This window comes from Astatotilapia calliptera, chromosome 7, assembly GCF_964374335.1.
Source record: "Astatotilapia calliptera chromosome 7, fAstCal68.1, whole genome shotgun sequence".
NCBI classification, from domain to species: Eukaryota; Metazoa; Chordata; class Actinopteri; order Cichliformes; family Cichlidae; genus Astatotilapia; species Astatotilapia calliptera.
This window is the reverse complement of record NC_137428.1, coordinates 58,313,719-58,335,284: the sequence shown is the minus strand read 5'-3', so window position 1 is coordinate 58,335,284 and position 21,566 is coordinate 58,313,719. Positions and strand designations below refer to the sequence as shown.

Genomic DNA, 21,566 nt, shown 5'->3' with positions numbered 1-21,566 from the left:
AAAGTAGCTTTGGATGGGACAGAATAAACTGTTTTTTAATTTCCTTCAATAGCTCTTTAAACGCTGATGACTAAAATGACCATTTTCTAAAAATCAAATACATTTAAAAGCTGTTATCTATTAACACTGAAACCATATCAGTAGCCAGTATCTTGAACTGTGAAGTAGATGGGCCACAGCAACATAAAACTACACCAGGCGTTGTTTCTGTCAGCTAAGGAAAGTCTCGTCCACACTTCTAATAACTTCTAATGATTCAAAATATGAGCCGTGTTGAAAGGAAATCCATGAAATTGGACCTGCACATTTCTTTGATATGTCTCTTGTATTTTATGAGCTTTTTTTTTTATTTGTTTTTTATTAAGGTAAGCTACTAACAGGTCAAACTAAAGTTGCCAGCATAATTTTCCCCCAATCGCACGAAGTTGTTGAAATTACACGATTAGCTTGAACGCAGCACAAGCCCACATAATGCTCTTCTTCAGCACCGGGAACAGCGGGTCAGCCTGCAGAGCTCTTCCGGAGGCGGATAATCCCCTTCTCTGCGCGAAGTCCTCGTACAGTCAGGAAGGGATCGCTGTAGCTCCCCTCGAGAGGAACACGTTTTGGGATCAAATGCAAGTTACGACGGGGGAAGCGCAGCTTTGAGGACAGCTTGGACGTGTAGAGAAATGTCTGCGCATCTCTCCCTCTGGCTTTATTGTGTAAACAACCAAATCTGACACCGATAAGCGGATTCTCTATAATGTGACAGCTGCTGTCGCCGCTCATCTATTTCGGGAGAAACTACGGGCAGTATCCCGCTTGCGTTTTTATTATTTCAGGACAATGGTGGCTCATAACCTGGCCTTAACCTTTATTGCCGCGGCTCTTTGGGGGGTCAGCGGCGAACTATTGCTCACTCCTTCATCTGCGACGCACTTAAATTCAACATCATCATCATCCGTCATCAGTCAAGATTCACTGACTAACAATGCCACGGATGCTGCCGTGGGATCCCGGATTTCATCTCTAATGACGTATCTTCCGACCCTGAAAAACATTGTTATTTTCATCTGCGTGTTAACAGCTGCTCTCATCACGTGCCTGGTCATCAAAGTGGTCAGGTAGGCAGGTTGGCGCAGAAAAAACAAAGCAATCGTTGCAACGGTTGTGAAGCTGTAAAAGTCATGCAGACATTATGAGAGCAGGATTGTTTATACATTTGCGTGTGGTTGATTTGTCCCCGTGTGATGTGATGGAGAAGGGTCTGGGCCTGTTGATTCTCATCTTACGGGGATTTCTAGGCACTGATAAGTTTAGCGTCATACTGCCTTATGTAGTCGTTTTATGTGCCCGTAAGCCTTGAATCTAGTGAAGTGGGCTACATTGTTACTCTGTTTACATTTCTCTGATTGCACAGTTTATTTTCGGGCTCATCCAGGTCAGATCTAATTCTGCTAGTTGCTATTTTCCTTTGCAGTCAAACTGTTGATCATATTTCTAATTAATCAGTGAGGTTTTTTTTAGTCCCTAGCATTTAAGAAGTTGATGTAAATAAAAACAGTGTAAGATCCAGGTCAGATCTAATTCTGCTAGTTGCTATTTTCCTTTGCAGTCAAACTGGAACTTCTTCTTTGGGAGGTTGGCGCTTACTTAAGCAACAGATTATCACCATATTGAAATAATATTTGCCCCACTTTTTGGGCCAGTCTGAGCACTTTAACACACTTCATATGGCAGAACTAAAGGAAGATTACAACTTCAGGTTGTAGGCTTTGTGGTCCAAAAGGCAAAGTTTTAATTCTCTTGCTCACCTCATGTGTGACGGTTGTCTTTTCTCGCAGATCTGGCAGAAGAATCAGGAAGACTCGGAAGTATGATATTATCACTACACCTGCAGAGCGCGTCGAGATGGCGCCTCTCAATGAAGAAAACGATGAAGAGGATGACTCAACCCTTTTCGATGTCAAATACAGGTTGGTTTGTTTTGTTTTTATTTCTTTTGGATCACTTAAGCAATGACAAGTTCATCATGTTACATTCATCATATTCCAAGCAGAACCAGAGGAAAAACTCCTTTTCTTCAATTTCTACTGGTCACATAAGCAGAGAAGAAAGAAAACACGAGAGCCTCATGTACTGAGAATGTTCTACGTGTATCAGAGAAGAGAAAATGTAGATGTGGATGAGATGCTGACCATGAGAAGCCATGAGTACTAAAAATGATGGCCTTGAAGACAGATCATAAGTTTCTTTGTACAGGTTCTTACACAGCAAATGTAAGGTTAATGTAGATTTTAAAACACTGATACGTTTTCCTCAGGCGCCTTAATCTTTACTATTACAGTCATAAAATGCTGAAACCCTGATTTGCTTATGCAAGATTGCACTTTGGTTTTGACTGTGAAATTTTGCACAACGGCAAATTTACCAGCCGTCCCGGAAGTTTTTTTTTTTTTAAGTACAAAGCTTGATTAAAAACTGTGTGTCTGACCAGCTTTGGTCATCCTAAAGAAACACACTACTTTAATTCTAATGCACTGTTGACTTTAGGTCTCACCCTTCCGTGCTTTCCATTGTTCACACAGTCACTTCCTCAAAGGGACGCCTTGTTTAATTGACATTCCTGACTTCCAAGTCAGACAGGACTCTTGACGGGCAAACACACTTCCTCCTCACTGTGTGCTCGTTAAGTAACTCTAAGTTTCTGCTTTGCAGGTGAATACCGGCGTGGACGTCAGCGTGTTTGAGCTGATGACTCCCACTTGGCCCGGGACAAGTACAAGTGATTTCCTGTATTTTTGGGTGTGTGTGTGTGTGTGTGTGTGTGTGTGCGCGCGCGCATTTCCAAGTCTTACCATATCAGCAACTTAATGCTGTCAGTGCATGGCTTGTATCTGTGGTTAAATGGTGTTTTGACATTACTGTTCGCTGCTTTCCTAAAGCTTCTATCACGTGAGCCAAATAATCTCCCAGGTTATTTCTAATGTTAGAGATAAGGAGGCTCCAAAAGTCTTTCAGCGAATGTCTGCTTTGAAGCCATGTCCGTAATCCAGGGTTAATCACACCTTAAATAACTAAATAAATACATGGTGGTCACTACAGATCATCGCCTAATGCGTAAAGTAGTCATTTACCAAGAGTACTTTCTTCAACTGTAAAATTTAATTGATATTTTTTTAACCAAAACCAAATATTACCTATATGTACTAACCACTTTGTTGTGCGTATATACTGTTAAAGGCTTTCCGGTCAGGAGTGAGCATACGCTACATATATATATATATATATTTTACCGTGTATTCTTTCAGACATTCCTGTTTCGCTGCTATCACAGCTGACGTTGACCTTTAAGGTTATCAGATTTGACTCGAAGCGCAAAGACTTTGTGTCATATTTATGGAGTATATACCAGTTTGCTATGAATGTGAATCTGCTGTTATCGAGTGCGCTGAAACACGCTTAATCCTTAAAAAAGGAACCGCTGAGCAGGATCGGCGCTGCCTGTGGAGACTGCGGTCATGCCGCCACAGTGATTAACATGCGCCCAGTATCTTACTTTCAAGGCCAAGTTAAAGTTTGACTTTTCAGGGTCAAAGTCCAGTTGCTCGCTTTAAAAATATCCCCAAATTTGATATTCTTTATACGAGCTAACAAATTAAAGTCCCTCACTGTAATATTCACTAATGGCTAACTGACTTCTTCTCATAAAAGAAGAAATTTTCCTGGGCTATGATTGTATTAAAGGCCACTTTTGACATTTGGGGAAGTGATTGTTATTTTTTATAAATACTAAACCACTATATTAAAAACTCATATTAAAAAAAATTAAATTACGATTATCTATCTAAAGTTTTATTCACAGTGAATGAAAGGAAAAGCAGAGGAGATCACAAGACCCTCACGTCTCCGTCTGCCCAATAACGATAATTACATTGTTTGAGGAGCGAGGCAGAACAGACACAGATGAGCTTTTCTGCAGCACACGGTCGCGCGGTTGCCGTCTGTGACCTTCTCTTTTAATCCAAACTGTTATCTGATAGTGCACTGTGGCCTGCAGGTGCAGCTGTTTCCAAATGACCTCCATCCTCGGTTTAATAAGAAAATAAAAAGACTGCCGTGACCAAACTTGCACAATCAATTTATCGTTTTCTTTCTCTCCCCACGCCTGTCTGAAATAAAGTGTTTTTGGAATTTTGGGTAAAGCTGGATGTGTTTATTGTCTTGACAGAATCATTCATTGAATCATATGTGAATCAAACTTGTAAACATACTGAATTTTTTGAAATATGATGTTCTGTAATATTCCTCAAGCTGGCTGCTGTTATTTACTGTTTTCCACTTTTTCTCTTCTGTCCCGTGTCTTTAACTGTTTGTGCAGAAAGCTGCAGATCAATGTGTTTGTGCCTGCTCAGACAAAGATGCCAACCTTTGTCAAAGTTTTTTTTTTTCTTTTTCTTGGCTGGAGTTGTGTGAAATGATGGAAAAACTTCACCGAATCATCTGCTGCACATGGTCGCTCGTAAAGAGAAATTAAAGCTGTAGCGGTGAAACTAATTTCCATGATTCCGCATTTTACCCAAAAACAAAAAAGAAAAAAAAATTACAAGTGGAACTGTTTTAAAAGTTTATAGTAAACAAGCCCCTGCTTGGTTTCTGACACAGATGTGCGTGTAGCCCTGTCTGTTTCCTCAGTTTCCATTTATTTGAAAAGCCACTGAAATAAACCCGCTTCCTTTGAAGTGTCAAGGAAAAATTTTGTGTATTTTTTTGCCACAGAAAAGTACATTCACGTTGTCATAAATGCACACGTTAAGCATCAGTGAGTCACACTGAGGATCATAAAAACGAACAAAAAGACTGGAATATGCTCAAACTGTATCCATTAACACAAGACAAACGTGCAAAAGCGAGTATTAGTTTGCTGTAATTTGCACATTAAACAGATGTTAACAGGGTACGTGGGGGGGGGGGGGGAGCAAGATAAAAACTGTACAATCTTCAGAGCAGGGAACATGTGTGAGAAAGTTTTTCTCATCTGTGGCAAACTCCACATTCTGGGTTAATTAACTTAATAGCGTTGGTCACAAACCGTTTCTATTTTTTGCCAAAGTCAGACAAGCTCACACAAATAAACCTTTCATTGCTTCAGACTGCTGACGTCTCTAGTACAACTTTCATGTCTATTCTTAACTTAATTGGCGGCGTAATAAGGTCGACATGCAAGTCAACAGGCGCATCCTGTCAAAACAACACTTTTTGTGGACAAATCACATGGCTGAGAGCGCATGAGAGGCTATTTGTTTAGCTATGGAGCTCTTGGAATATTTCAAATGCTTCCTTTAATTTTCTATAACAGAGGCATATTGTTACAGAAAAATACCCAGAGCTTCTTGGCCAAAATCTCAACATCGAGATAACTCCAAAAAAAAAAAAAAAGCCCAAAACAAAACCCCTTTTGATGAGGTGGATCCTCGAAGTACAAAAATACAATTTAATCTTGTGTTAAGATGTTCCCGTTTGAAAAGCCAGTCTACTACTGGCCTTAAAATGTACATAAAAAGGAGTTTCTATCCTGACCAGAGGCCTACGACGAGACGTTTTTTGCATACTCTGTTTTTATTTTAAACTGATAACTAGGTTAAAGAACTCACAGCCAAATAAAACCTTTTATAGTGTCTGGGCATGGGGATGGTCCACTTAGGGACTGGTGGAATTGATTTATTATAGGCACAATACTATGTATCAAACTATTATATTGGTTTAATACTAATTCCAAACATGCTCTACAAGAAAAATGAACACATCACTCTACCTCCATATTTCTTAAAGTGTGACCTGTGAGCCCGTAGCAGCTCTTGGTAACATGTTACGAGGTCTTTCAGGGCAACAAAGAAAGAAATGCACTAGTTTATATTTAACTAATCCACACATCAAACTATTCTTTACACTCACTGGCCACTTCATTAGGTTACCTTGCTAGTAAGCTGCCTTAATGCTTTATGGGATATGTGCTGGAAACATTCCACGACCACCCGTTGTGGTCTCCTGTCGCTGTGCCCCGTCTGCTTCACGGTGCAACGTGTTGTGTGTTCAGAGAAGCTCTTCTGCATACCTGGGTTGTAACAATAATTTGAGTCAGCTTAAAGCAGTCTAGCCATGCTCCTCTGACCTCTGACATCAACAAGGCATTTCCACCCAAAGAACTGCTGCTCACGATCCAGTGAGCTCCTCTCTTTATCAGGCCATTCTCTGTGAACCCTACAGATGGTTGTGTGGGAAAATCCGAGCAGATCAGCAGATTGTGAAATACTCAGACCAGCCTGTCTGACACATTCAGAGTCACTTAAATCCCCTTTCTTCCCTATTTTGATGCTCAGTTCAAACCTAAGCAGGTCATCTTGACCACATTTGCCAACATTCCCAAATGCACTGCTGCCTCATGATTGGTTGATGAGATATTTGCATTAACAACCAGTTGAACAGCTGTGCCTAACAAAGTGGCCAGTGAGTGTAGCAGCACATATCTGTGTTACAGCCATTATAGCAGACTAAACCTTTCTACCACTGACATATATAGCTGGTGTCAAGAAATGCAACACTGAACATATTAAGTGTCGCGAAAAGTCAATTAAAAACACAAATAACAGACACGTCACACACATTTCCAGTGTTTGTGATGTGTGCAGACCTCCTCTCCCTACATTGGTCATAAAAACCTTGAGAACCCTTGCTCCACATGAATAAAGGCATACAGATGTCCAGCTCGGGGTCCTCTCAGTGATATTTCACTGAAATAGTTGCTGATTGCGACTTAATGTTAATTTAAAAGCACATTATGGAGCTTGCTTGTTCCCAGGTTTGTAAGGAAGCCAACGAATACATTCATCTCAAAAAGTAAACCTCTTCTTAGTACAAACATCCAGCTACCGTCTCACCCTCCGGTGAGGAAACAGGGCTGGTGCTGTTTGAGGAAAGTTTACAAAGTGGGTTTACCGTTGGCAAAGTCTGAGTAAACATTCGTATGTGAACAGCTGGTGCACTCCTCCATTATGCTCACGCCTTCCTTTCTTGATTTGGTTCTCAAGGTAACCTAACTTTATTAGACGGTGGCTCTGGTTTATTGGAGGTTTGAGTTTTTGCTTGTTATTAACCTTCTAACATTAAAGTAAGGTTATGTCATAGAAAGCGTTTAAGAGATTCCATTTCAAAGTGTTTTAAAAAGAAATGTTGGTCCCCTTTTTTCCTCTATCATCATTCTTCCTGATTATTAAGTGCTTCCATCTTGTGGCTCAACAAGCGAACCAGTAATTTAACAGCTCACAAAACACCCCTAAATTGAGTCTTGTCATCGCAAAGTTGGAATATGAATTTCAGAGCCAGCCTTATTAACTTTTAACACTTGTGGGATGTCAGCTACTTTTAATTTAGAATATAAAAATGAAATTATATTCATTAATTTATTTAATCAACACACATACAGACACGCAAAAAAAGATGTGCTTGTGGAGAGACCTCAGGCCTGAGGGTGGAGTTGGTCACTCTTTGAGCTTGAAATAGAAAAATTGTTCATTCCAGCTGTTGAAAATAAGTTAATTCAAGTCTCATAAAAGTGCTAGCAACGAGAAAAACTGCTCGTATTCAAGTCTGCTTGCCGCAGAACCTTCTGCTATTTGCTCTGGAGATCTTTCTGTGGTCTCTGCTGGATGCCACAAACCCCAGTGTGGAGCCGTAGCGCCCCCTGTCTGTGCAACGTGCTCAGGGTCCTGAACTCCAAAGGCATGGTGTGAGGACTCGAGCTGGAGGTGTACTCATATTTGAGGGTGTCGTAGTAGTGGTATTTAACCGGTTTGCCTTGCGGGTCGAGCGAAAAGGGCCAAAAGCCGTAAAGGTGGATCTCCTCGCAGAAGCGAGTGGCCATTGTGTACATGAGGAGGCCGGTGGTCGGACGTTTGATGTGGACGTTGTTCGTCAGCCAGTACCTGCAGATGCAGACAGAGACAGAGCTGTAAGATAAGACATTCAGGGACAAAACAGGAGACACTCGGACAGAACCAGAACAAAAGGATGAGCAATGAAGGTGTCCATAACTCTTTTCTGGGTACACAGTGAGCTCTGCATTCACTGGGAAGAACCACTTTTCTCCTTCAGTAAGAGGAGGATTTGAATCCTGCGCGACACAAGCAAAAATAGAGAGTTTGACCGACACCTTTCTGATGTAAACAACAACACACTGGCCTCACAACTGTCTCGCATATTCCTAAAGTCTTCTGTAGGTCAGTTGGTTTAATAATTTCAGTCTTTCAAACGTGATGACTGGCTGCTTTCTTCCCTCTCTCTCTTTTACCTTTGAGTTTTCCACTGGTGATTGGTTGAAGCTGTAGGAAATGGGATTTTTAATTTTGTGAAAGAAAATGACTTCTATCTGTCGAGAGTTGGATTTTTTCACTGCAGTTGCAGAACTGCAGTAACTCCTGGCTGCTGAATTTGACATGAAATCAAAAATATTTAGGTGGACGAATTTTTTATGTTTTACTTTTTTGCAGAGTGTTGCTGAGCAGCACAGACTGTACGTTCTTTTCACTGCGTGAGCCTTTTTAACAAAAGCTGCAGACGCCACAGCTGCTCTGCACGACTATTTTCTCTACCTGAGGTGACTAGCAGCTCCTGTGACAGTGACGTGCCACACGCTCCCCTTGGGAGCAGCTTCGGGGACAGATGGTCACACGTTCGCTTGCATCAGCTTCATTTTCCTTTCCAGTCACTGGCCCATTTGCCCAGCCTTGAGGCCACAACAGCCTCTCCTCTAACACCCTCTATAGTTAATGTGGAAGCTCGTGTTGAGATGCAGCAGCAGTAACCTCCCACTCTAATCAGCTCATGAGCCGTGCAGGACAAACAGTGGGCAGGAGAACAGGGTTTAATTATCAGTGGCATCATCCGAGGTGAGATTTGAGATTTGGTTGCGGTGAATATGAGCACATAAGATTTATTCTCTACTGCAAACTAGCACGATTTAAAGTTCAGCTTTTCCAAGGAAAGGTCAGGGGAGCATTTATCAGGCACGACTATCGATTTAGGGCAAAGACTGTTTCTTACGGTCTGTAAACAAGAAAAATCATGGCTGGTTGTACCTCTTTGCAATACCGAGAGTGAGTTGGAGCATAGAAAATCGCATAATTTGGTCACCGACCAGCGGTGGTTGTTAGGCTTTTAACGAGGCAGGAAAGAACCAGGGCAGAGTGTGCTAATGATAACAGAGGCGAGGACACACAAACAATAGCAGAGAGGGATTTTTATAAATGTCCAAATGCACTTTAGGACATTTGACATCAGTGTAAAGAGGACTTCTTAAAAAAAATCACTGACAAGCTGTTAAATAAAAAAAGATAACAGTAATGATAATAAATGGAATTTATAACATGATTAACCAAATGCACTAAACACAACACATTAAACCACAGCGCAGCAGCTTTTCCTATTATCTGAGCTATGCAGGAGCTCCGGAAAAAGCAGCAGAAGGAACAAATCAACAACATTTGCAAATAATTAGGCAAACTGATCTTTTCACAAGCTCGTATAAATCAGGCTAAAGAGCTGACGGGAACATGTGATCACCGAGATTTTGACTTCGCCTCATCAGTGAAGCCTCAGCGTGACGCTGAATTGTGAAATGTGTGTGTTTGCTTTCTTGCAGAGAATCAAGTCGAAAGATTGACTTTATGAACACCATGAGGTCAGTTCACACAGCTTTTTAATGCAGCATCTCTGCTGGTTGCCTGGCAATGTCACGGTGTCGGGTGCAGGACTCGCTGCTCCCTGCTTTTTTTTAACCAAGATAGAGTCAAATGGTGGGAGCGCTGTGACTCAATGGAAATGTCATATTATATTTTGGTCCGGCACCACCTCTGACCCCGTGACTTTTCTTTTGATTTCACCATGAGGATGATATTGTGGTTTCATTTTGGAGTGATGATGCAGGTTAACCTCTCCCAGCTGTAACTGGGCAGGACCATCTAATCAAACCACACAGAGCTCCTGTGGATGATTACGAAATGCTGGGTGACTCTCACACTTTTTAGCCACGGTATCTTTGCTGTGAAGTACAGCAGCTGCTTAAAGACTGGTCCATGTTGATTACCATGCGTGCTAAGCACTATGGAAAAGCCTTTCCCAAGCATGGTGGGCAGACACAGCACTCAATTTCTAGAGAATTTTTAACTTCCCTCTGTGCTCAAGCAGCTTTAGTGGAAAGTGTGCACAAGGAGATGGACTTAAACACCGTGCGTGTCCTTGTGGACTTGTACTGAATCCTCTCATGCACCCTGCCCTCAAAGCAAGCATTGAGCATTGTGCGGGTGCAGCACTGTTGGACAGAACTAAGCAGCATATGCAAACATTCAACTTGAGCCAAAGAGACCAGGCTAGTACTTTTCCTTTCCTTTCCTCAAGATATTCACACTAAGCTAAATGCTTCTTACCTCACATGACATCAGACAAGACTAGACCTGAAGCAACATCTGCCCATGTGAAAGAAGTACATTTCCCAAATTGACCCCATCACATTGTATCCAGGGTTAAATTGGTATTTTATATATAAAGTGGGCCTATTTTATATTTTCCTTATTTTTTTGTCACAGTGCTCATTTCGGGAAAAAGAAACCCATTTCTTTTCCTCCCTTTTTTCCCCGAGTTTCCACAATTTACAAGTGTCCCATAAATGTGTCACAAGCAGGCGATCCTAAAGCTGCAGACTTGAAAAGAGGACAGCTATAAAAGGAGACAGCAACCGAACAAATGAGTGCGATGGTGCCCGTTTAAAACAGCCCTGTGCAGAACAGACAGACCGTTTCAGGAAAGCAAACACATACAATGAGATAAAAGTGTAAACAAAGAAATGTCGTTCATATTTGTTCAGCTGTCTTCGTGCGATTTTTTTTTAATTACATTTTTTAAAAGTTGGCACTTTTCTGTCATGCTTTCAAATTTCAAGGCCCTTTTTGAGGGTTAAGACTAAGCTTAGGGTTAAAATTAGAATTAGGTTCAGGTTAGTGTTTGGCAGTTAGCTGTGATCCTAAACTTAGGGCTGAGAGGCAAAAGTGAAGCACAGAACGATAACGGCACAGCACAGCTGTCACTCTTTTAGTCAAAATCTTGTGAGCCGTTCATTCAAATGACGTCAAACTGGGCACTGCACTCAGCCAGGGGCCCCACTAATACCCCTGCAAAATTTGAAGTGGATTGAAAGAACAGTTGGAGAACAGATGGACGGACAGACCGAGAGTCCTCAAATTATTAGAAAGAAGTTATTGTCCAAAATAATACTCAATTTGGCTTTCCCAAAGACAAAAGCACTGACAGTTTAAGCAGTAAGTTGGCTTAAATGGAGTTAGCTAAAATGACTTGTTACAAATAGAAGATCAACTAAAGGCTGCACAGTGGGGAGGGACGTTTAACCAAAATAAGTCATTCTTGGAACTGTGAGTCATGCAAAGCTACTCAGTCAGAGACCCAGAATAAAACTATAGGGCTGAAAAATGAGCATAACAGTTTCCCTTTTAGGTAAATTTGATAGGTGGGCCCTTGAGTGGAGAAAGGCAGAGTAGCTTTATCTCACCGACTGCCCCCGGTGATCAGCTGTGCTTAAAAATAGCCACCTGGGCTGCAGATTGGCTTCGTCAGCCCCTTTGAGTGTGCTGCTCACAGGTGTTCTTATAAGTCTGTGCTTGAGCATCTTACCCTCTGACGGCATGGAGAAGGCGCAGCGATGGAAAGGCGGTGCGTATGTCTACGGTGTGCAGCAGGATGAGACGCAGTGCCCACTCCACGCGCTCCTCTCCGCCCTTGGCCATGAAGGCTGGGATCCACAACACGCTGCCGCTGAGGCTTCGAAGACGCCGTAAGAAGCGTTCCTTCCACTCATTGGTGACCAGGTCCTGGAAGGCTCGCTGCACTACTGACGGGTTCATGGTCACCAAGTTGGTCCGCCATCCCACGTCCTGAAAGTATTCCTCCACCGGTGCCAGGTTACACCTTAAAGCAAAGAGCGTTCAGTTTTAACATGGGGAAATACTCTATTAAACACCTAGGATTTACACAAATGAATCAAATATATGGTTCGCTAATGATGTGTAAGGCTTTTACAAGTATACAAAAGTAAAGAAAGTCAAAACTTTCCACCTTTATGTTACAGTTAAAGCTCTGATATCCTCTATGAAGGCAACTTTTAAGTAACTTTCACCTCCCTATGTGGTTCTGATTAATGAAACACAGGTGGATAACTGACGGGTTGCATTAAGCCAATGGTGGAAGCTGTTCGATCATCTCATCGTGAAACCTTGACGAGAAGCTTTTGTTTATTCGTTTATTTTTTCCACGTAATTTAGCAACCATCTGTTTCCCCCACCACCACCCAAAGTCTGAAGAGTGAAACAGAGCAGAAGTAAAGGTGAAATTCAGCAGGAAAGCAGGGTGGCATTTTCTTCATTGATGTTAGTCTCCGCCTGAAAGTAAATGTCAGAAAAACACAAAGCTGGTAATTATCCTCACAGCGAAACATCTCCATTCTGTAGGCAGGGAGGAGACATCAGGAGGCCTTGTTGTTAATACGTTTTTATTCTCTTATCTACACACTGATTACAGTGTTTGTTTAGTCTGAGCACTTCAGATCTGCGGGGTTTGTTCATATTTTCAATGATAAATTACCAGGACTTCTTTACTTTCAGTCAAACTTTCATCATCTGAAACATCAGTGTAAAAAGAATCAAAATTCAGTGCAGTGATTCTTAACTAAAGATTAATGACAAGTTTTATATAAAAGCCATAGTTTAACTAGAGCTGCCTGTCCCAGCTTTTGCTTATCTTTTTAAATTTTAATTCAGTTGTTTCACTTAGTATCCACTGTGACTTTGCTTGTTTCCATTTACAGTGGGGCAAAAAAGTATTTAGTCAGCCACCGATTGTGCAAGTTCCCCCACCTAAAATGATGACAGAGGTCAGTAATTTGCACCAGAGGTACACTTCAACTGTGAGAGACAGAATGTGAAAAAAAAATCCATGAATCCACATGGTAGGATTTGTAAAGAATTTATTCGTAAATCAGGGTGGAAAATAAGTATTTGGTCAATAACAAAAATACAACTCAATACTTTGTAACATAACCTTTGTTGGCAATAACAGAGGTCAAACGTTTACTATAGGTCTTTACCAGGTTTGCACACACAGTAGCTGGTATTTTGGCCCATTCCTCCATGCAGATCTTCTCGAGAGCAGTGATGTTTTGGGGCTGTCGCCGAGCAACACAGACTTTCAACTCCCGCCACAGATTTTCTATGGGGTTGAGGTCTGGAGACTGGCTAGGCCACTCCAGGACTTTCAAATGCTTCTTACGGAGCCACTCCTTTGTTGCCCGGGCGGTGTGTTTTGGATCATTGTCATGTTGGAAGACCCAGCCTCGTTTCATCTTCAAAGTTCTCACTGATGGAAGGAGGTTTTGGCTCAAAATCTCACGATACATGGCCCCATTCATTCTGTCCTTAACACGGATCAGTCGTCCTGTCCCCTTGGCAGAAAAACAGCCCCATAGCATGATGTTTCCACCCCCATGCTTCACAGTAGGTATGGTGTTCTTGGGATGCAACTCAGTATTCTTCTTCCTCCAAACACGACGAGTTGAGTTTATACCAAAAAGTTCTACTTTGGTTTCATCTGACCACATGACATTCTCCCAATCCTCTGCTGTATCATCCATGTGCTCTCTGGCAAACTTCAGACGGGCCTGGACATGCACTGGCTTCAGCAGCGGAACACGTCTGGCACTGCGGGATTTGATTCCCTGCCGTTGTAGTGTGTTACTGATGGTGACCTTTGTTACTTTGGTCCCAGCTCTCTGCAGGTCATTCACCAGGTCCCCCCGTGTGGTTCTGGGATCTTTGCTCACCGTTCTCATGATCATTTTGACCCCACGGGATGAGATCTTGCGTGGAGCCCCAGATCGAGGGAGATTATCAGTGGTCTTGTATGTCTTCCATTTTCTGATGATTGCTCCCACAGTTGATTTTTTCACACCAAGCTGCTTGCCTATTGTAGATTCACTCTTCCCAGTCTGGTGCAGGTCTACAATACTTTTCCTGGTGTCCTTCGAAAGCTCTTTGGTCTTGGCCATGGCGGAGTTTGGAGTCTGACTGTTTGAGGCTGTGGACAGGTGTCTTTTATACAGATGATGAGTTCAAACAGGTGCCATTCATACAGGTAACGAGTGGGGGACAGAAAAGCGTCTTACAGAAGACGTTACAGGTCTGTGAGAGCCAGAGATTTTCCTTGTTTGAGGTGACCAAATACTTATTTTCCACCCTAATTTACGAATAAATTCTTTACAAATCCTACCATGTGGATTCATGGATTTTTTTTTCACATTCTGTCTCTCACAGTTGAAGTGTACCTCTGGTGCAAATTACTGACCTCTGTCATCATTTTAAGTGGGGGAACTTGCACAATCGGTGGCTGACTAAATACTTTTTTGCCCCACTGTAGTTTCAGTCTTTATTAATTATTGTTGCATGGAGGGAATATGTCAGAGGCAAGATTTAGTAAAATCAGTACAGGTATTATAAAAACACAGAACCTCTTGAAATCACAGTCTTGTAGAAATTCAGAATCTCAATAAATAAATACATCAAAGCCTCATAAGGCAATTTTTAATTAAACAAAAATGATTTTGTTCTGTAAGCCTCGTGTTCATTTAATTGCTCCCTTTTTGTGACTGGTCAGGTGCCACCAACGCCATGCTATCTCTTTCATAATCTATGTTTTAAACCATAATTATAAAGTGAATCACATTTGCCAAATTTGCTAAAACTTCAGCAGGCTTTGGAGTTAAAACTTTAATTGCCACAGATTTGATTTTTTTTTTTTTAATTAATTAATTAATTAATTTGAGCAAATGAACCCTGGATCTTTTATCTGTGTGGGTGTTCTCCGCTCTGGGGTGTTGTGTTTTACATCTTAATGGTTGCTGTCGCTGTCCACAGCAGCTAATGTACCCACTGCAAAGAACAGATGGTGCATGATGAGCTGAAGCAATCTATGTACCCCGAACGCTGTCAACCTACTTTGTGGGAACCGAGCGAAGGGCAGGGAACTATATTTAGCTGCAACATTATCTGCCGATCGGATATGTGAGCACAGAAGCGAATTCCTCCGCTTCTCAAAATGACACATTTCCTGTTCTGTGACTTCAGCTGACCATTACTGCCATCGCCTGGCATTATCATGATGCTGAGGGAGTCTAGAAATCATGACCTCTTCTCACCAGGGTAACACGGCAGCACAAGATACAAGACAGACAGGCATACAACAGAATCCACTCGTGAAAGGTGTGCAAGACTTTGAGCTATCGATCAACCAGCGCAGTGAGGTGCTGCTCTAATTCTAACAACACTGATTTCTGAGAGTGTGCAGGTTGGGCGGTTCTGTTCGATCATGCCTAACTCCAAAGATAATTTAAACCAGAACACTTTTCTTTTTTTTTTTCCATCTGCCAAATATAATACAGCCTTGACAGGCTTTTTTTTCTTTACCTCTGGTGGCAGGTATGAATGGTGATACATAACCCACTCAGGGACTCGCGAGCTTGCACCCAAACACAAACAGACCTGGCCGATGGCTTCGCAAACAGCGCGCTCTGCTAAATGAGAGCAGGGCCCAGGAGAACACTGGTGTTTCTCTGAAAAGCACAACGTCTTACCGCTGAATGCAAAGGCTGTTCAAAATGTCAATTTCATGTATAATCGTTCATCTAACAGCTCTCAACTTGACAGTTGGCTCCCAAATTTAAGCCATCAGAGAGGCTTTGACAGCTTTTTCAAATGCGCAATTAAAATATTTCCAGCCGTGTGGCCACCAGCTATCGATTATCATACTAATATGAATTATACACTCAGTGCAGGAGATAAGACAAGCCTAAAACTTAATGCACCAATCTATTTCAATTATAGTCCATTTTAACTGCTGTGTTTTATGATTTATTTCAAGCAAAAGGCTTCTAAGACTTAAATCACCCATGTTACCTGATAACAAAGTCATGAGAGTCGATCTCAGGCCCACAGCTGCTGTTCAGAAGGATCCCGGAGTTGCCCACGATGGCACAGCGCCTGTAATGCTGGTTTTTCATGGGGGATACGGTTGGCAAGAGACGGTAGAGATTTTCTGAGATGTTTGTGGTACTGTGGCGATCAAAAACATAGTGGATGATATCTCCCGGTTTCAGCGTGCCCTTCAGAATCGAGATGTCTCTCTCCGGGTCGAGGAATCTCAGAATGTTTTTCCTGTGAAAAGAGAAAATATGCGCCAATTATGACCGCCCGTCTACAGCGAAGTGTAAAACCTTGTGGAGATAATTGTGGAGGGTGATAAAAATACCTGATGAGGTGGGAGAGGGTCTTATTGAAAGTCCAGCTGTTTGACGAGTGTTTGGCAGTGTTATTGTAGATTGGACGGTGACGATATGTGTCCGCGCTTGCTGTTGTCAAAGCAGTGGGGTTTACATGTACTGCAGCTTTTCTAAATGATAAGAAAAAGTTGTGTTACCAACACACAGTCCAAAAAAATTATGCCTGTTATCTCCTCCATGTATTGCTAGAATTTGCCCCATTCATTGCTAAATCTAAAGGCTGTTATGTCAAGCTTTTCCTTCTCCGAACAGACTAAAAACAGAGATGCTGTATAGAATGTAACCAAGAAAAATATGTGAATCTGAGTGTACCAAGGTAGAGTTACGGTACAAGAAAACTAGATTCAACAAATGACTCCATGCTTTGTTTATTACCGGCTTTGCTCTTTTCCAGTCCCTTGGTTCATCTTCTATGTGTGAAATTTAGTTTCACTTCCTCTTCCTTTAACCCAACTTATTTCTGATTGGTTGCCACTTGCAAACAGAAGGTTTAAACAGCAGATTGCCGATTAGGGCTATCCCCTCTTTGTGACCTAATAGAGAGCCAGTAGGAGGAAATAACATATGAAAGTGAACCTTTTTAATACACTGAAGCCTGAATTTTTCACATATGGCATTTTTAGTTATTCCCATGCCGGCTCCATTATTTGAAAATTTCGCCATTTTTAATAGGAGCATCTACCATCAGTAAGCCCAGAAAATGAGGAAAAGTAAGATAGGTCCAACTTAAGATGAAAATTTGAACTGGAACATGACATCTGATGGGGCTGCTCTATCACTGGCCATTTTGATAGGGACACCTGTTCAACTTCTCATTAATGCAAATATCTAAACAGCCAATCACATGGTATCCATTTAGGCATCCAGACAAGACACCCTGCTGAAGTTCAAACTGAACATCAGAATGAGAAAAAAATGTAATTTAAGTTATTTTGAAAAAGCGTAGTTGTTGGTGCCTGAATATTTCAGATTCTGCTGATATACTAGGATTTTCCCATGCAACCACCTTTACGGTTTATAGAGAATGGTCCAAAGAAGAGAAAAAGCATCGTTGATGTCAAAGGTCAAAGGACAATGGTCTGTTGCCTTCTTGTCTGCTTCCAGCTGACATGGAGGCAAAAGTAAATCAAATCACCACCTTTAAAAGCAAAGTACAAACAAGAGCATCTCTAAATATTAAACATGGTGAACCTTAAAATTGATGTGCTATGGCAGCAGAAGACCACACCTGTGGGACTCCTCTCAGCCAATAACAGAAAACTGAAGCTACAGTTCACATGGACTCAACAGAAGACTGGGAAAACGTTGTCTGGTGTGATGAGTCTTGATTTGCTTCGACATTTGGACGGTAGGGTCAGAATTTGGCACGAACAACACGAGAACATGGATCGATCCTGCCTTGTATCAATGGTTCAGGCAGCCAGCGGTGGCGAAATGGTGTGGGGGATTATATCTTGGCATACTCTGGACTAATATGTACCAACAATACTAATGGCTGAGTATTGTTGGTAAGCATGTGAATCCCTTTACAACCACAGTGGACCCATCTGTTGATGACTGCTTCCAGCAAGATAACGCAACACATCACAAAGCTCAAATCATCTCAAACTGTTTTTGTGAACATGTCAGTGAGTTCACTGTATACACACAGCACCCACAGTCACTCTATCCCAATCCAATACAGTACCTTTGCAGGGACAGGAGATTCGCAACACTGATGTGCACCTGACAAGTCTCCAGCTAATATGTGATGTTATCAAGTCAATATGGACCAAAATCTCTGAGGAATGTTTCCAGCATGTTGCTGAATCTGTGCTACAAAGAATTAAGTCACTCTTGAAGCAAGAGAGTGGTTCAACCCAACAGTAAAAAGGTGTACCTAATGAAGTGTCTGGTGAGCACAAATACTGCTTCAGATTCTTAAGGACTTGCGGCAGGCTATATGTAGGTACAGATAATATTACTTCTACTTAAGTATCTGATTCATTCAGCCACTGCTCCAAAAAGGACCTCCTTGACATGAACAATAACTTAAATGCAGTAAAGTGATGTTCGGCGAAATACTGCAGTTTCCTTAAAGCTAAATCCAGCTTTGCTCACATGGCAGATGTTTGCATTGTCACATGGATACCACACAAACGCACATACACACACATACTTTGATGGGTATTTATAGCGGCTGTGTCTCGCCTTAAAAAAAACTAATGAGACGCTCACTGTGACTGACTCACTGTGGCATCATAGCTGTAAAGGATTCAGTGACCAATAGCAAGCGAAAATTACCCAGAGAGGCCATTTAGCTACCCACTGGTGTTCTACAGCTGTGTGTGTGTGTGTGTGTGTGTGTGTGTGTGTGAGTAGATAAGATTTCAGACCTGTGTGGTTTGGGGATGAGCTGGTGCAAGTTCATCTTCTTTGAATGTCCAATATTTCTGAGTGGGAAAAAAAAGGTTTAGATTGAATTATGAATCACTTACTGCGGTGTAGATTCTTACACTGAGCTGTATCCAGCAGCAGGCGTACTGTAGTAGGGTGGCTGTAGCTCAGGTGGCAGAGCAGGTCAGCCACTAATCAGAAGGTCGGTGGTTCGATCCCAGGCTGCATCCTGGCTGCATGCCAAATATCCTTGGGCAAGATACTAACCCCGTGTTTGCCTACTGGTGGTGGTCAGAGGGCCCGGTGGCGCCTGTGTCCGGCAGCCTCGCCTCTGTCAGTGCGCCCCAGGGCAGCTGTGGCTACCATGTAGCTTGCTATCGCCAGTGTATGAATGTGTGTGTGAATGGGTGAATGACTGAATGTAGTGTAAAGCGCTTTGGGGTCCTATGGACTAGAAAAGCGCTATACAAATGCAGGCCATTTACCATTTACCATACTGTACATCACTCTTACAAGACAGAATAAAGGTGAAAAGCACACATCAAGGCATTTTTAGAGAACTTCACTGTGGACCCATTTGCTGATGTAATGAGGGGAAATGTGGCCTTAATGGGGCCCCATTATACTGAAAAGAAGATTTTCTTTTCATGGAGGAAAAGAGCGATCGCTTTACAAGGGTGTTGAATGCATCAGGCAAAATGCATTTACAGTAAATATATTGTATATGCATTCAGATTGTTAAGCTTCGAGCAATTTTGCAATCGTGACCTTGGTCACATCTAATAGACGACTTTAAATATAGGAGTGAAGAAGTGAAACACCGGAGTGCTACCGGGGCTCCTTTCATTCGTTTTACAATCCCGGTGGCCTTTAAATATATTGTTATAATCATATTAGCTTGAATTTTATGCAGGAGTGGAATTGGTTCTGGTGCTTCTCCCACGGCAAATCACAAACCAATGTGACCTCATTACAATGTGAGCCACAGCCGGGTAATTGCTTTCAAAACAAAATGTTCTTGCTCAAAGGGGAGAAATGCAAGAAGACAAAAGCTGCATAGAGACGTAGAATTTTTTTCTTTAAAAGTGAGTTTTTGTTTTTTGGTTGTTGTTTTTTTTGCCATTCAGGTAACAGGGCGTCTTTCCATCTATGTGATGATTATGAAGAGAAGCAGAGGAGGATGTAGCCCTGCTGAGGTCTGGTTGGATTTTTTTTCTTTTCTTTTTTGGAACCTGCATGTTTTTCATGCTAAATTAAGAATGGATCTTCTTGCAGGTCAAACGCGAGTGTGTGTGACTTGGAGGAATCCTGCGGCAACATTTCAAACTCTGAAAATGAAAAGAAGAAAAATATATAGAGGAGACCCTCTTTTTTTGTCGTTCTTTTGCCCCTTCACCTCTTTTGTCTCTCTTACACACACACACACGCTTCCCCCTTCTCTCTTTCTCTCCCCCCTCTCTCTTATAGTGTAAATGTATCCTATCCCGCATGCAGCCTGCTGCAAGACAAATAGCCTAATCCTTGGAGACCCAGGCAGGCGGGCTGCTGTAGGAACAGCTGCTCCTGCTGCACCCAAGTGTTACAAATGTAGAAAACAAACCGCGCACACTCCGGCACCCCAAACTCCGAACTTCATTTCAATTCAAATAAACTCGTTTATTCCACTCAGTCAGCCCCCTTTTCCCTCCCCTCACATCACACATCGCACCTCAAATCTTCTGAGAAAGCCTGAAGGAAATAACCTGCTGGGTAAGAAAACAATGGGCATCATCTCTCCCTCCCTCTCCCTCTCTCACACACACTGCGTGGATAAATCACGGCGGGATACTTACGCAGTTTCTTCCTCCACTTCTGCAATATCATCAATTATCAAAAGCACAACCAGCAGCGTTACAAAGCCGAACAACAGTGTGCGGAATACAAGCGGCATGGCTGAGAGGGGGGAGGCTGCAGCCGCCGGGGGGCCCGGGGGGAGTCCCTCCGTTTAGCGAACACTGACTTAAATGAACCTCCTTGTGTTTTCCATTTAGAAAGCGAAAATCCGCTCAGTCATCTGTGCCTTTGTTCTTTTCGCCAGAGTCGGACACTCCCCGGCGAGCTGCGGTCCTTCCTCTCTCCTCTCTCTCTTCTCAGATGTTCAGTTGTGTGTGTTTCTGTTTCCCGACGGGGCGATGCTGCTGCTGCTGCTGCTGCCGCCGCTGCTGCGGTCTCCGCTCTTCCCTCTATTCCCCAGTCAAACTTTGAACGCGTGCACCTACAGAGCCTGCCATGGGAGCAGCGAGATGTGGACCACATGCAGTCTTAAAGGCGCAGGGGCCAAACTCTCCCATCTTCACTCCCCCCCACCCGCCCACTCCACATCCACCATCCACTCAGCCGGTTTGATCTCACTCTCCAGGTTGCTGCTCCAGGTGTTGCTGGCGCACGGAGTGAGGAGAGGTGAGAGACTGCAGCAGTGTGGAGCCAGCCTGCACAGGTGTATGAGGCGAGTGGTTAAAAAATTAAAAAAAAGAGAAAAAATCAGGCATGCATGAATCATCTGAGTGCAGTATTCAAGCAGGCATGTGTGGTCTGAAAACCCACGTTGTCAAAATAAAGGTCAAACATCTTTCTGTAGCCGTGTTCACCACTGTTGGAAACTACTTGTGTGCCTTTCATAGTCAGCTTTAGTCATTAGTTTGTTTAGAGCAGCAGAGAGCCCTATATCTATCTTTTTTCTTCACATTTCCACTTAAAAATGAATCCCAAATTTTGTGAG

The 21,566-nt window shown here is 42.5% G+C and overlaps 2 protein-coding genes across 3 annotated transcripts; one reads left to right on the top strand and one right to left on the bottom strand.

Moving 5' to 3' along the window:
- Positions 1-468: 468 nt before the first annotated feature.
- Positions 469-3,514, top strand: fam174b (family with sequence similarity 174 member B). The gene is made up of 3 exons (XM_026175996.2): positions 469-1,106; positions 1,827-1,958; positions 2,701-3,514. The coding sequence occupies exons 1-3, from the start codon at positions 829-831 to the stop codon at positions 2,702-2,704; spliced, it is 414 nt and encodes a 137-aa protein (XP_026031781.1). The 5' UTR covers positions 469-828; the 3' UTR covers positions 2,705-3,514.
- A 3,873-nt stretch (positions 3,515-7,387) lies between these two features.
- st8sia2 (ST8 alpha-N-acetyl-neuraminide alpha-2,8-sialyltransferase 2) lies at positions 7,388-21,099 on the bottom strand. 2 transcript variants are annotated; one of them, XM_026175995.2, is made up of 6 exons: positions 20,641-21,099; positions 18,808-18,864; positions 16,402-16,542; positions 16,050-16,307; positions 11,722-12,015; positions 7,388-7,964 (listed from the first exon to the last, which is right to left on the bottom strand). In XM_026175995.2, the coding sequence occupies exons 1-6, from the start codon at positions 20,736-20,738 to the stop codon at positions 7,652-7,654; spliced, it is 1,161 nt and encodes a 386-aa protein (XP_026031780.1). In that variant the 5' UTR covers positions 20,739-21,099; the 3' UTR covers positions 7,388-7,651. The 2 variants fall into 2 exon arrangements, with proteins under 2 accessions (XP_026031780.1, XP_080160823.1); XM_080304697.1 differs by lacking the exon at positions 18,808-18,864 and having other exon boundaries at positions 20,641-21,017.
- Positions 21,100-21,566: the final 467 nt, after the last annotated feature.